This window comes from Octopus bimaculoides, chromosome 23 (assembly GCF_046866305.1).
Source record: "Octopus bimaculoides isolate indiv1 chromosome 23, ASM4686630v1, whole genome shotgun sequence".
NCBI classification, from domain to species: Eukaryota; Metazoa; Mollusca; class Cephalopoda; order Octopoda; family Octopodidae; genus Octopus; species Octopus bimaculoides.
Window position 1 is genome coordinate 10,193,850 of NC_142950.1, and position 16,666 is coordinate 10,210,515.

The 16,666-nt window shown below is 36.4% G+C and overlaps 1 protein-coding gene across 1 annotated transcript in view; it reads left to right on the forward strand.

Annotated features, from left to right (window-relative positions):
- Nucleotides 1-16,666, forward strand: part of LOC106871915 (uncharacterized) — a 117,417-nt gene that overhangs the window by 35,452 nt on the left and 65,299 nt on the right. Inside the window, exons 3-4 of the mRNA XM_089340713.1 lie at nt 3,170-7,186; nt 7,535-15,964. Of these exons, the coding sequence (XP_089196839.1) occupies nt 3,170-7,186; nt 7,535-15,964 (12,447 nt within the window). The remainder of the gene's footprint in view (nt 1-3,169; nt 7,187-7,534; nt 15,965-16,666) is intronic.

Below are 16,666 nucleotides of genomic sequence, written 5' to 3' on the forward strand. Positions count from 1 at the left end.
CTGATATAATGTGGGATAAGTGTTAGTAACTATAATACCAGGAGGGAGTTTATAAATATTTAATACATCGCAACATACGTTTCCACAGATCAGATGATTTTGCCGTCAGAGTCGGTATCCTTGGGATTATTACAATATAGTCCGTATTATCCGTGGACATCATCATTGATCCATTTCATCAGGCGACACTGTATAAATGGATGAACTACAGAGGGATGCTTATCCCTTCTTGCCACTACGAAGGTCAATCTAGCTGAGTAACTCTTCGAAACGCTTAGTTTTAGAATGGTGGCAGCTGATGAAGGAAATGTTCTCTATGTGGCTTGTGTGTTTTTTGTACTCCGTTTATCATTTTGTCCACGTTTTTTTACTATGTCCTGTACCCAGATATGCATCTATATATACAGGTAGATGTAGGTATGTACATACATGTACGTATATACGCATATATTCATATATTATTTGTATTTCTGTATGTACTTAGCAGGGGGAGGTAGGTGATGGTAGTAGAGGAAAGAATGGTAGCAATATGGGGATGGTGGTGTGTGTGAGGGCGTTGGATTTATTTGCTATTCATTCAGTAATTTTAAGGATGGTCATTCATTTAGCAGATTTAAGGATGGTAGTATATTTCTTTGTTCTATTTCATTCGAGACCTGACTCTCAATAAATCCTAAGCCTAACAGGTGGACAGTTGCTATATAGTACGGTTTGTTGTCATCCTAAACATTGGTATTTTCAATTATTTGTTTGGGTTTCTCCCCTATTCTATGATTTGTTACTTGTTTTCAAAATATGTTTTCCAAATCACATGAATAATATTTGGTTCCTATGCTTGCATGATATAACCATCTCAGAATGTCTGCTTATCACGTTTTCCCTGGATGTTATTATTGCCAGAGTTTCATCCCGGCATACTCGTGAAGTCCTGTTATAAGGTGTAACACTTTTTATAATTGACCAGTGAGTTGTATATTCTACTCCATTCTGTTTTAGCCTCCGGACGAGGTTCGAGAGAGATGTAGAGTGTCTTTTGTTTATATTAGAAAACGATGAGAGATGGTTTCTCAGACGATTTTCCACGGTGTCTGCGGTACTGCCAATGTAGTAGAATGGTGGAGAATAGTAATAGTAAAAACTCATCAATAACAAAAACAAACCCAAACAATATCATACAATTAGACGTACAATACATACATAAGAAAAATGAGTGCATGATTACAAGAGGAAGAAGAAAGAGGAACACTAATAGTGACTCTACAGAAAAAAAAAAAGATAAAAAACAGTATCATGTGTAACTGCAGACGTAAAGACGAATGCAGATTTGGTAACAACTGTATGATACAGATTGTAGTGTACAAATGCGAGGTCAAGACAAATACACAGAAATATGTGTACATTGGTAGTGCCGCAGACACTATGAAAAATCGTTTGAGAAACCATCTCTCGTCGTTTTGCAAGACACTCTACATTTCTCTCGAACCTCGTCTGGAGGCTAATACAATGGTGTAGAAAACACAACCCACTGGTCAATTATAAAAAAGGCTCCACCTTATAACGGGACTTCACTAGTATGCAACATATATACCGTGAAGAAATCCTAGAAATAATAATATCCAGGGAAAACGTGATAAATAGACATTCTGAGATGGTGATATCGTGCAAGCATAGAAGCAAAATAGGTTGTAAAATAATCGCGAATCAGCCGCCCATATATATATATTTCCCTTTTACCGTTTATGAAATCAGCGCGTGATTCAACGGAAATCTTATAAACGGACAAAGCAAGCTGAGTTTAACCCTAAGTGTGGTGAGAGCCACTGATGGGCATTAAAATGCGAAATCGTCGATGATCTGGCTATGTCCACCGCTGTAGAGAATTTCCCCCCTTGTCAGTCATTAAGATAGTGCTTTCCGTGGCTATTGAGTTGTGTTGACTCTTATTTCTAGCAATACTGATGCTGATTAGTGCCTTTTGTCACTTTAGTGACATCTATATTTCTGCTTTTATATATGTATATATATATATATATATATATATATATATATATATATATATATATATATATATATATATATAGCTGCTGCATTCTCTAGCAGACGAGGTGTCCAAAACTGAAGAGAGGCAGTGTTAGCCCGAAACCAGGCTGGTCTGATGGTCCTATCACTAGAAGGTAGTAGAGACTCACCTCCCTACTCGCAATATCTCGGATGCAGCTGTGCATCGTTGATCACTTAGAGAGATTTTAGAACTAGCATTTTTGCATACACACACACACACATACACACACGCACACGCGCGCGCATACATATATACATAAGAGTGGGTACAGAAAAGTTCCTGACTTTGGGTAAAAGGAAATGCAGGAGGATCAGTTACTTATGATTTTATCCAGTACATTCCCTTCTCAGATTCACACACTCATTGCAGCAATCCTTCAGTTTTTCTAAGCCCTGTAAAAGAACTCGGAAGGTTGGTCCTCCAACCAGGCCTTTCGCGACACCCTTAAAACCAGAAACTTGGTAGCATCCCCTCGTACACACACACACGCACGCACACACACACACACACACACACACACACACACACACACACACACACACACACACACACACACACACACACACACACACACACACACACACGCTATCTCGCATCATGAAAAAGCAGATAAAAGGTTTGTATTAATCTGTTTTTTTAAAAATATATTTAAAATGTTTTACAATTTCTAATCTAAGAAAATCTTTTATTAAATATTGCTACTTTATCCAGAAAGTTTTCTTCAAGTTCTTTTAAATGTATGTACCTGCATATATACATACACACATGCGTGAATGCATACATATATACATATGCATATTAATATGTGCGTGTGCGTATATATATATATGCACAAATACACACACACACATACACACACACGCATATATATACACACATACATACACGTAAACGCACACACACATACACAAACACATAAACACACATAAATACACACAAATACACATACACATACACGCACACAGGTTTTGTTTATTGTATCATATTTATGAAATATTTGACAGGAATATAAACACACATATATTCATCATCTAATCTTTTTTTTTACCTGTATTTACATTTCACGAATGCACTAATTGCTGTTGTATTACCTCAAATCTCTTACAGGTAAAAGCACTATAGGAGCCACGCTTCTTACAGCAAATAATACAAACATTACCACAAGAGTAACATATCAAAATGATGTCACAACAGAGGTTACAAAAACCATAAGCAACGCAAACATTACAACTTCTGTAACAATAGAAAATGGTGTGACGACAGATGTGGCAGAAACCACAAGTAACGCAGAGATTCCAACTTCTGTGTCAAAAGAAAATTTTGTGACAACAGATGTTACAGAAACCACAAGTAACGCTGACATTCCGACCTCTGTAACAATAAATAGTGATGTGACAATAGGTGTTACAGAAACCACAAGTAACGCAGACATTCCAACTTCTGTAACAATAAATAGTGATGTGACAACAGGTGTTACAGAAACCACAAGTAACGCAGACATTCCGACTTCTGTAACAATAAATAGTGATGTGACAACAGTTGTTACAGAAACCACAAGTAACGCAGACATTCCAACTTCTGTAACAACAAAAAGTGATGAGACAACAGGTGTTACAGAAACCACAAGTAACGCAGACATTTCAACTTCTGTAACAATAATTAGTGATGCGACAACAGTTGTTACAGAAACCACAAGTAACGCAGACATTCCAACTTCTGTAACAACAAAAAGTGATGTGACAACAGGTGTTACAGAAACCACAAGTAACGCAGACATTCCAACTTCTGTAACAATAAATAGTGATATGACAACAGATGTTACTGAAACCACAAGTAACGCAGACATTCCGACTTCTGTAGCGAGCGAAAGCTATGTCACAACCGTGGTTACAGGTATGTTAGACAATAACACAGACATTACCACTTCAGTAACAAGCAAAACCAATGTAACAACTGATGTTTCAGGTAAGTTAGACAGTAACACAAGCACTCCCACTTCTGTAACAATAAAAAGTGATATGACAACGGATGTTACAGAAACCACAAGTAACGCAGACATTCCAACTTCTGTAACAATAAATAGTGATGTGACAACAGATGTTACAGAAACCGCAAGTAACGCAGATATTCCAACTTCTGTAACAATAAAAAATGATGTGACAACAGATGTTACAGAAACCACAAGTAACGCAGACATTCCAACTTCTGTAACAATAAATAGTGATGTGACAACAGGTGTTACAGAAACCACAAGTAACGCACACATTCCAACTTCTGTAACAATAAATAGTGATGTGACAACAGATGTTACAGAAACCACAAGTAACGCAGATATTCCAACTTCTGTGTCAATAGAAAATGTTGTGACAACAGGTGTTACAGAAACCTCAAGTAACGCAGACATTCCGACTTCTGTAACAGTAAATAGTGATGTGACAACAGTTGTTACAGAAACCACAAGTAACGCAGACATTCCAACTTCTGTGTCAATAGAAAATGTTGTGACAACAGGTGTTACAGAAACCACAAGTAACGCAGACATTCCGACTTCTGTAACAATATATAGTGATGTGACAACAGTTGTTACAGAAACCACAAGTAACGCAGACATTCCAACTTCTGTGTCAATAGAAAATGTTGTGACAACAGGTGTTACAGAAACCACAAGTAACGCAGACATTCCGACTTCTGTAACAATAAATAGTGAGGTGACAACAGGTGTTACAGAAACCACAAGTAACGCAGACATTCCAACTTCTGTGTTAATAGAAAATGTTGTGACAACAGGTGTTACAGAAACCACAAGTAACGCAGACATTCCAACTTCTGTAACAATAAATAGTGATGTGACAACAGGTGTTACAGAAACCACAAGTAACGCAGACATTCCGACTTCTGTAACAATAAATAGTGATGTGACAACAGTTGTTACAGAAACCACAAGTAACGCAGACATTCCAACTTCTGTAACAACAAAAAGTGATGTGACAACAGGTGTTACAGAAACCACAAGTAACGCAGACATTTCAACTTCTGTAACAATAATTAGTGATGCGACAACAGTTGTTACAGAAACCACAAGTAACGCAGACATTCCAACTTCTGTAACAACAAAAAGTGATGTGACAACAGGTGTTACAGAAACCACAAGTAACGCAGACATTCCAACTTCTGTAACAATAAATAGTGATATGACAACAGATGTTACTGAAACCACAAGTAACGCAGACATTCCGACTTCTGTAGCGAGCGAAAGCTATGTCACAACCGTGGTTACAGGTACGTTAGACAATAACGCAGACATTCCAACTTCTGTAACAATAAATAGTGATGTGACAACAGGTGTTACAGAAACCACAAGTAACGCAGATATTCCAACTTCTGTGTCAATAGAAAATGTTGTAACAACAGGTGTTACAGAAACCACAAGTAACGCAGACATTCCGACTTCTGTAACAATAAATAGTGATGTGACAACAGTTGTTACAGAAACCACAAGTAACGCAGACATTCCAACTTCTGTGTCAATAGAAAATGTTGTGACAACAGGTGTTACAGAAACCACAAGTAACGCAGACATTCCGACTTCTGTAACAATAAATAGTGAGGTGACAACAGGTGTTACAGAAACCACAAGTAACGCAGACATTCCAACTTCTGTGTCAATAGAAAATGTTGTGACAGAAACCACAAGTAACGCAGACATTCCAACTTCTGTAACAATAAATAGTGATGTGACAACAGCCGTTACAGAAACCACAAGTAACGCAGACATTCCGACTTCTGTAACAATAAATAGTGATGTGACAACAGTTGTTACAGAAACCACAAGTAACGCAGACATTCCAACTTCTGTAGCAACAAAAAGTGATGTGACAACAGGTGTTACAGAAACCACAAGTAACGCAGACATTTCAACTTCTGTAACAATAATTAGTGATGCGACAACAGTTGTTACAGAAACCACAAGTAACGCAGACATTCCAACTTCTGTAACAATAAAAAATGATGTGACAACAGATGTTACAGAAACCACAAGTAACGCAGACATTCCAACTTCTGTAACAATAAATAGTGATGTGACAACAGGTGTTACAGAAACCACAAGTAACGCAGACATTCCGACTTCTGTAACAATAAATAGTGATGTGACAACAGCCGTTACAGAAACCACAAGTAACGCAGACATTCCGACTTCTGTAACAATAAATAGTGATGTGACAACAGTTGTTACAGAAACCACAAGTAACGCAGACATTCCAACTTCTGTAGCAACAAAAAGTGATGTGACAACAGGTGTTACAGAAACCACAAGTAACGCAGACATTTCAACTTCTGTAACAATAATTAGTGATGCGACAACAGTTGTTACAGAAACCACAAGTAACGCAGACATTCCAACTTCTGTAACAATAAAAAATGATGTGACAACAGATGTTACAGAAACCACAAGTAACGCAGACATTCCAACTTCTGTAACAATAAATAGTGATGTGACAACAGGTGTTACAGAAACCACAAGTAACGCAGACATTCCGACTTCTGTAACAATAAATAGTGATGTGACAACAGTTGTTACAGAAACCACAAGTAACGCAGACATTCCAACTTCTGTGTCAATAGAAAATGTTGTGACAACAGGTGTTACAGAAACCACAAGTAACGCAGACATTCCGACTTCTGTAACAATAAATAGTGAGGTGACAACAGGTGTTACAGAAACCACAAGTAACGCAGACATTCCAACTTCTGTGTCAATAAAAAATGTTGTGACAGAAACCACAAGTAACGCAGACATTCCAACTTCTGTAACAATAAATAGTGATGTGACAACAGCTGTTACAGAAACCACAAGTAACGCAGACATTCCGACTTCTGTAACAATAAAAAGTGATGTGACAACAGTTGTTACAGAAACCACAAGTAACGCAGACATTCCGACTTCTGTAACAATAAATAGTGATATGACAACAGATGTTACTGAAACCACAAGTAACGCAGACATTCCGACTTCTGTAGCGAGCGAAAGCTATGTCACAACCGTGGTTACAGGTACGTTAGACAATAACACAGACATTACCACTTCAGTAACAAGCAAAACCAATGTAACAACTGATGTTTCAGGTAAGTTAGACAGTAACACAAGCACTCCCACTTCTGTAACAATAAAAAGTGATATGACAACGGATGTTATAGAAATCACAAGTAACGCAGACATTCCAACTTCTGTAACAATAAATAGTGATGTGACAACAGTTGTTACAGAAACCACAAGTAACGCAGATATTCCAACTTCTGTAACAATAAAAAATGATGTGACAACAGATGTTACAGAAACCACAAGTAACGCAGACATTCCAACTTCTGTAACAATAAATAGTGATGTGACAACAGGTGTTACAGAAACCACAAGTAACGCACACATTCCGACTTCTGTAACAATAAATAGTGATGTGACAACAGATGTTACAGAAACCACAAGTAACGCAGACATTCCGAATTCTGTTGCGAGCGAAAGCTATGTCACAACCGTGGTTACAGGTACGTTAGACAATAACACAGACATTACCACTTCAGTAACAAGCAAAACCAATGTAACAACTGATGTTTCAGGTAAGTTAGACAGTAACACAAGCACTCCCACTTCTGTAATAATAAAAAGTGATATGACAACGGATGTTACAGAAACCACAAGTAACGCAGACATTCCAACTTCTGTAACAATAAATAGTGATGTGACAACAGATGTTACAGAAACCACGAGTAACGCCGATATTCCAACTTCTGTAACAATAAAAAGTGATGTGACAACAGATGTTACAGAAACCTCAAGTAACGCAGATATTCCAACTTCTGTAACAATAAATAGTGATGTGACAACAGATGTTACAGAAACCACAAGTAATGCAGATATTCCAACTTCTGTAACAATAAATAGTGATATGACAACAGATGTTACAGAAACCACAAGTAACGCAGATATTCCAGCTTCTGTAACAATAAAAAGTGATGTGACAACAGATGTTACAGAAACCACAGGTAACGCAGATATTCCGACTTCTGTAACAATAAATAGTGATGTGACAACAGATGTTACAGAAACCACAAGTAACGCAGATATTCCAACTTCTGTAACAATAAATAGTGATACGACAACAGATGTTACAGAAACCACAAGTAACGCAGATATTCCAGCTTCTGTAACAATAAATAGTGATGTGACAACAGATGTTACAGAAACCTCAAGTAACGCAGATATTCAAACTTCTGTAACAATAAAAAGTGATGTGACAACAGATGTTACAGAAACCTCAAGTAACGCAGATATTCCAACTTCTGTAACAATAAATAGTGATGTGACAACAGATGTTACAGAAACCACAAGTAACGCAGACATTCTAACTTCTGTAACAATAAATAGTGATGTGACAACAGATGTTACAGAAACCACAAGTAACGCAGATATTCCAACTTCTGTAACAATAAATAGTGATGTGACAACAGATGTTACAGAAACCACAAGTAACGCAGATATTCCAACTTCTGTAACAATAAATAGTGATATGACAACAGATGTTACAGATACCACAAGTAACGCAGATATTCCAACTCCTGTAACAATAAATAGTGATGTGACAACAGATGTTACAGAAACCACAAGTAACGCAGACATTCCAACTTCTGTAACAATAAATAATGATGTGACAACAGATGTTACAGAAACCACAAGTAACGCAGACGTTCTAACTTCTGTAACAATAAATAGTGATGTGACAACAGATGTTACAGAAACCACAAGTAACGCAGACATTCCAACCTCTGTAACAATAAATAGTGATGTGACAACAGATGTTACAGAAACCTCAAGTAACGCAGACATTCCAACTTTTGTAACAATAAATAGTGATGTGACAACAGATGTTACAGAAACCACAAGTAACGCAGACATTCCAACTTCTGCAACAATTAATAGTGGTGTGACAACAGATGTTACAGAAACCACAAGTAACGCAGATATTCCAACTTCTGTAACAATAAATAGTGATGTGACAACAGATGTTACAGAAACCACAAGTAACGCAGACATTCCAACTTCTGTAACAATAAAAAGTGATGTGACAACAGATGTTACAGAAACCACAAGTAACGCAGACATTCTAACTTCTGTAACAATAAATAGTGATGTGACAACAGATGTTACAGAAACCACAGGTAACGCAGATATTCCAACTTCTGTAACAATAAATAGTGATGTGACAACAGATGTTACAGAAACCACAAGTAACGCAGATATTCCAACTTCTGTAACAATAAATAGTGATATGACAACAGATGTTACAGATACCACAAGTAACGCAGATATTCCAACTCCTGTAACAATAAATAGTGATGTGACAAAAGATGTTACAGAAACCACAAGTAACGCAGACATTCCAACTTCTGTAACAATAAATAATGATGTGACAACAGATGGTACAGAAACCACAAGTAACGCAGACGTTCTAACTTCTGTAACAATAAATAGTGATGTGACAACAGATGTTACAGAAACCCCAAGTAACGCAGACATTCCAACTTCTGTAACAATAAATAATGATGTGACAACAGATGTTACAGAAACCTCAAGTAACGCAGACATTCTAACTTCTGTAACAATAAATAGTGATGTGACAACAGATGTTACAGAAACCACAAGTAACCCAGACATTCCAACTTCTGTAACAATAAATAGTGATGTGACAACAGATGTTACAGAAACCACAAGTAACGCAGATATTCCAACTTCTGTAACAATAAATAGTGATATGACAACAGATGTTACAGATACCACAAGTAACGCAGATATTCCAACTTCTGTAACAATAAAAAGTGATGTGACAACAGATGTTACAGAAACCTCAAGTAACGCAGATATTCCAACTTCTGTAACAATAAATAGTGATGTGACAACAGATGTTACAGAAACCACAAGTAACGCAGATATTCCAACTTCTGTAACAATAAATAGTGATATGACAACAGATGTTACAGATACCACAAGTAACGCAGATATTCCAACTCCTGTAACAATAAATAGTGATGTGACAACAGATGTTACAGAAACCACAAGTAACGCAGACATTCCAACTTCTGTAACAATAAATAATGATGTGACAACAGATGTAACAGAAACCACAAGTAACGCAGACGTTCTAACTTCTGTAACAATAAATAGTGATGTGACAACAGATGTTACAGAAACCACAAGTAACGCAGACATTCCAACTTCTGTAACAATAAATAGTGATGTGACAACAGATGTTACAGAAACCACAAGTAACGCAGACATTCCAACTACTGTAACAATAAATAGTGATGTGACAACAGATGTTACAGAAACCACAAGTAACGCAGATATTCCAACTTCTGTAACAATAAATAGTGATGTGACAACAGATGTTACAGAAACCACAAGTAACGCAGACATTCCAACTTCTGTAACAATAAATAATGATGTGACAACAGATGTTACAGAAACCTCAAGTAACGCAGACATTCTAACTTCTGTAACAATAAATAGTGATGTGACAACAGATGTTACAGAAACCACAAGTAACCCAGACATTCCAACTTCTGTAACAATAAATAGTGATGTGACAACAGATGTTACAGAAACCTCAAGTAACGCAGACATTCCAACTTCTGTAACAACAAATAGTGATGTGACAACAGATGTTACAGAAACCACAAGTAACGCAGATATTCCAACTTCTGTAACAATAAATAGTGATGTGACAACAGATGTTACAGAAACCACAAGTAACGCAGACATTCCAACTTCTGTAACAATAAATAATGATGTGACAACAGATGTTACAGAAACCACAGGTAACGCAGATATTCCAACTTCTGTAACAATAAATAGTGATGTGACAACAGATGTTACAGAAACCACAAGTAACGCAGATATTCCAACTTCTGTAACAATAAATAGTGATATGACAACAGATGTTACAGATACCACAAGTAACGCAGATATTCCAACTCCTGTAACAATAAATAGTGATGTGACAACAGATGTTACAGAAACCACAAGTAACGCAGACATTCCAACTTCTGTAACAATAAATAATGATGTGACAACAGATGTAACAGAAACCACAAGTAACGCAGACGTTCTAACTTCTGTAACAATAAATAGTGATGTGACAACAGATGTTACAGAAACCACAAGTAACGCAGACATTCCAACTTCTGTAACAATAAATAGTGATGTGACAACAGATGTTACAGAAACCACAAGTAACGCAGACATTCCAACTTCTGTAACAATAAATAGTGATGTGACAACAGATGTTACAGAAACCACAAGTAACGCAGATATTCCAACTTCTGTAACAATAAATAGTGATGTGACAACAGATGTTACAGAAACCACAAGTAACGCAGACATTCCAACTTCTGTAACAATAAATAATGATGTGACAACAGATGTTACAGAAACCTCAAGTAACGCAGACATTCTAACTTCTGTAACAATAAATAGTGATGTGACAACAGATGTTACAGAAACCACAAGTAACCCAGACATTCCAACTTCTGTAACAATAAATAGTGATGTGACAACAGATGTTACAGAAACCTCAAGTAACGCAGACATTCCAACTTCTGTAACAACAAATAGTGATGTGACAACAGATGTTACAGAAACCACAAGTAACGCAGATATTCCAACTTCTGTAACAATAAATAGTGATGTGACAACAGATGTTACAGAAACCACAAGTAACGCAGACATTCCAACTTCTGTAACAATAAATAATGATGTGACAACAGATGTTACAGAAACCACAAGTAACGCAGACGTTCTATCTTCTGTAACAATAAATAGTGATGTGACAACAGATGTTACAGAAACCTCAAGTAACGCAGACATTCTAACTTCTGTAACAATAAATAGTGATGTGACAACAGATGTTACAGAAACCACAAGTAACCCAGACATTCCAACTTCTGTAACAATAAATAGTGATGTGACAACAGATGTTACAGAAACCTCAAGTAACGCAGACATTCCAACTTCTGTAACAACAAATAGTGATGTGACAACAGATGTTACAGAAACCACAAGTAACGCAGATATTCCAACTTCTGTAACAATATATAGTGATGTGACAACAGATGTTACAGAAACCACAAGTAACGCAGACATTCCAACTTCTGTAACAATAAATAGTGATGTGACAACAGATGTTACAGAAACCACAAGTAATGCAGATATTCGAACTTCTGTAACAATAAATAGTGATGTGACAACAGATGTTACAGAAACCACAAGTAACGCAGATATTCCAATTTCTGTAACAATAAATAGTGATGTGACAACAGATGTTACAGAAACCTCAAGTAACGCAGACATTCCAACTTCTGTAACAATAAATAGTGATGTGACAACAGATGTTACAGAAACCACAAGTAATGCAGATATTCCAACTTCTGTAACAATAAATAGTGATGTGACAACAGATGTTACAGAAACCACAAGTAATGCAGATATTCGAACTTCTGTAACAATAAATAGTGATGTGACAACAGATGTTACAGAAACCACAAGTAACGCAGACATTCCAATTTCTGTAACAATAAATAGTGATGTGACAACAGATGTTACAGAAACCTCAAGTAACGCAGACATTCCAACTTCTGTAACAATAAATAGTGATGTGACAACAGATGTTACAGAAACCACAAGTAATGCAGACATTCCAACTTCTGTAACAATAAATAGTGATGTGACAACAGATGTTACAGAAACCACAAGTAACGCAGACATTCCAACTTCTGTAACAATAAATAGTGATGTGACAACAGATGTTACAGAAACCACAAGTAATGCAGATATTCCAACTTCTGTAACAATAAATAGTGATGTGACAACAGATGTTACAGAAACCTCAAGTAACGCAGACATTTCAACTTCTGTAACAATAAATAGTGATGTGACAACAGATGTTACAGAAACCACAAGTAATGCAGATATTCCAACTTCTGTAACAATAAATAGTGATGTGACAACAGATGTTACAGAAACCACAAGTAACGCAGACATTCCAACTTCTGTAACAATAAATAATGATGTGACAACAGATGTTACAGAAACCACAAGTAACGCAGACGTTCTATCTTCTGTAACAACAAATAGTGATGTGACAACAGATGTTACAGAAACCACAAGTAACGCAGATATTCCAACTTCTGTAACAATATATAGTGATGTGACAACAGATGTTACAGAAACCACAAGTAACGCAGACATTCCAACTTCTGTAACAATAAATAGTGATGTGACAACAGATGTTACAGAAACCACAAGTAACGCAGATATTCCAATTTCTGTAACAATAAATAGTGATGTGACAACAGATGTTACAGAAACCTCAAGTAACGCAGACATTCCAACTTCTGTAACAATAAATAGTGATGTGACAACAGATGTTACAGAAACCACAAGTAATGCAGATATTCCAACTTCTGTAACAATAAATAGTGATGTGACAACAGATGTTACAGAAACCACAAGTAATGCAGATATTCGAACTTCTGTAACAATAAATAGTGATGTGACAACAGATGTTACAGAAACCACAAGTAACGCAGACATTCCAATTTCTGTAACAATAAATAGTGATGTGACAACAGATGTTACAGAAACCTCAAGTAACGCAGACATTCCAACTTCTGTAACAATAAATAGTGATGTGACAACAGATGTTACAGAAACCACAAGTAATGCAGACATTCCAACTTCTGTAACAATAAATAGTGATGTGACAACAGATGTTACAGAAACCACACGTAACGCAGACATTCCAACTTCTGTAACAATAAATAGTGATGTGACAACAGATGTTACAGAAACCACAAGTAATGCAGATATTCCAACTTCTGTAACAATAAATAGTGATGTGACAACAGATGTTACAGAAACCACAAGTAATGCAGATATTCGAACTTCTGTAACAATAAATAGTGATGTGACAACAGATGTTACAGAAACCACAAGTAACGCAGACATTCCAATTTCTGTAACAATAAATAGTGATGTGACAACAGATGTTACAGAAACCTCAAGTAACGCAGACATTCCAACTTCTGTAACAATAAATAGTGATGTGACAACAGATGTTACAGAAACCACAAGTAATGCAGACATTCCAACTTCTGTAACAATAAATAGTGATGTGACAACAGATGTTACAGAAACCACAAGTAACGCAGACATTCCAACTTCTGTAACAATAAATAGTGATGTGACAACAGATGTTACAGAAACCACAAGTAATGCAGATATTCCAACTTCTGTAACAATAAATAGTGATGTGACAACAGATGTTACAGAAACCTCAAGTAACGCAGACATTTCAACTTCTGTAACAATAAATAGTGATGTGACAACAGATGTTACAGAAACCACAAGTAATGCAGATATTCCAACTTCTGTAACAATAAATAGTGATGTGACAACAGATGTTACAGAAACCACAAGTAACGCAGACATTCCAACTTCTGTAACAATAAATAATGATGTGACAACAGATGTTACAGAAACCACAAGTAACGCAGACGTTCTATCTTCTGTAACAACAAATAGTGATGTGACAACAGATGTTACAGAAACCACAAGTAACGCAGATATTCCAACTTCTGTAACAATATATAGTGATGTGACAACAGATGTTACAGAAACCACAAGTAACGCAGACATTCCAACTTCTGTAACAATAAATAGTGATGTGACAACAGATGTTACAGAAACCACAAGTAATGCAGATATTCGAACTTCTGTAACAATAAATAGTGATGTGACAACAGATGTTACAGAAACCACAAGTAACGCAGATATTCCAATTTCTGTAACAATAAATAGTGATGTGACAACAGATGTTACAGAAACCTCAAGTAACGCAGACATTCCAACTTCTGTAACAATAAATAGTGATGTGACAACAGATGTTACAGAAACCACAAGTAATGCAGATATTCCAACTTCTGTAACAATAAATAGTGATGTGACAACAGATGTTACAGAAACCACAAGTAATGCAGATATTCCAACTTCTGTAACAATAAATAGTGATGTGACAACAGATGTTACAGAAACCACAAGTAACGCAGACATTCCAATTTCTGTAACAATAAATAGTGATGTGACAACAGATGTTACAGAAACCTCAAGTAACGCAGACATTCCAACTTCTGTAACAATAAATAGTGATGTGACAACAGATGTTACAGAAACCACAAGTAATGCAGACATTCCAACTTCTGTAACAATAAATAGTGATGTGACAACAGATGTTACAGAAACCACACGTAACGCAGACATTCCAACTTCTGTAACAATAAATAGTGATGTGACAACAGATGTTACAGAAACCACAAGTAATGCAGATATTCCAACTTCTGTAACAATAAATAGTGATGTGACAACAGATGTTACAGAAACCTCAAGTAACGCAGACATTTCAACTTCTGTAACAATAAATAGTGATGTGACAACAGATGTTACAGAAACCACAAGTAATGCAGATATTCCAACTTCTGTAACAATAAATAGTGATGTGACAACAGATGTTACAGAAACCACAAGTAACGCAGACATTCCAACTTCTGTAACAATAAATAGTGATGTGACAACAGATGTTACAGAAACCACAAGTAACTCAGACATTCCGACTTCTGTAGCGAGCGAAAACTATGTCACAACCGTGGTTACAGGTACGTTAGACAATAACACAGACATTACCACTTCAGTAACAAGAAAAACCGATGTGACAACTGATGTTACAAGCACTTCAAACAGCAACTCAGATATTTCCATTTCTGTAACAAGCAAAACTAAAGTAACAACTGATGTTTCAGGTAAGTTAGACAGTAACACAAGCACTCCCACTTCTGTAACAATAAAAAGTGATATAACAACGTATGTTACAGACACATTAAACAGTAGCACATACATTTCCACTCCTGCAACAAACAAAAATAATAGGACAACAAACGTTACAGTTATGTTACACAGTAACACAAATACTCCCTCTTCAGTGTCTAACGAAAGCTATGCGACAGCTGAAGTTACAAATATATTAAACAATCGCACATATATTTCCACTCCTTCAACAAACAAAAATAATGGGACAACTAACGTTACAGTTATGTCACACAGTAACACAAATACTCCCTCTTCGGTGTCTAACGAAAGCTATGCGACAACTGATGTTACAAATACATTAAACAGTAGCACATACATTTCCACTCCTGCAACAAACAAAAATAATGGGACAACTAACGTTACAGTTATGTTACACAGTAACACAAATACTCCCTCTTCGGTGTCTAACGAAAGCTATGCGACAACTGAAGTTACAAATACATTAAACAGTAGCACATACATTTCCACTCCTGCAACAAACAAAAATAATGGGACAACTAACGTTACAGTTATGTTACACAGTAACACAAATACTCCCTCTTGAGTGTCTAACGAAAGCTATGCGACAACTGAAGTTACAAATACATTAAACAGTAGCACATACATTTCCACTCCTGCAACAAACAAAAATAATG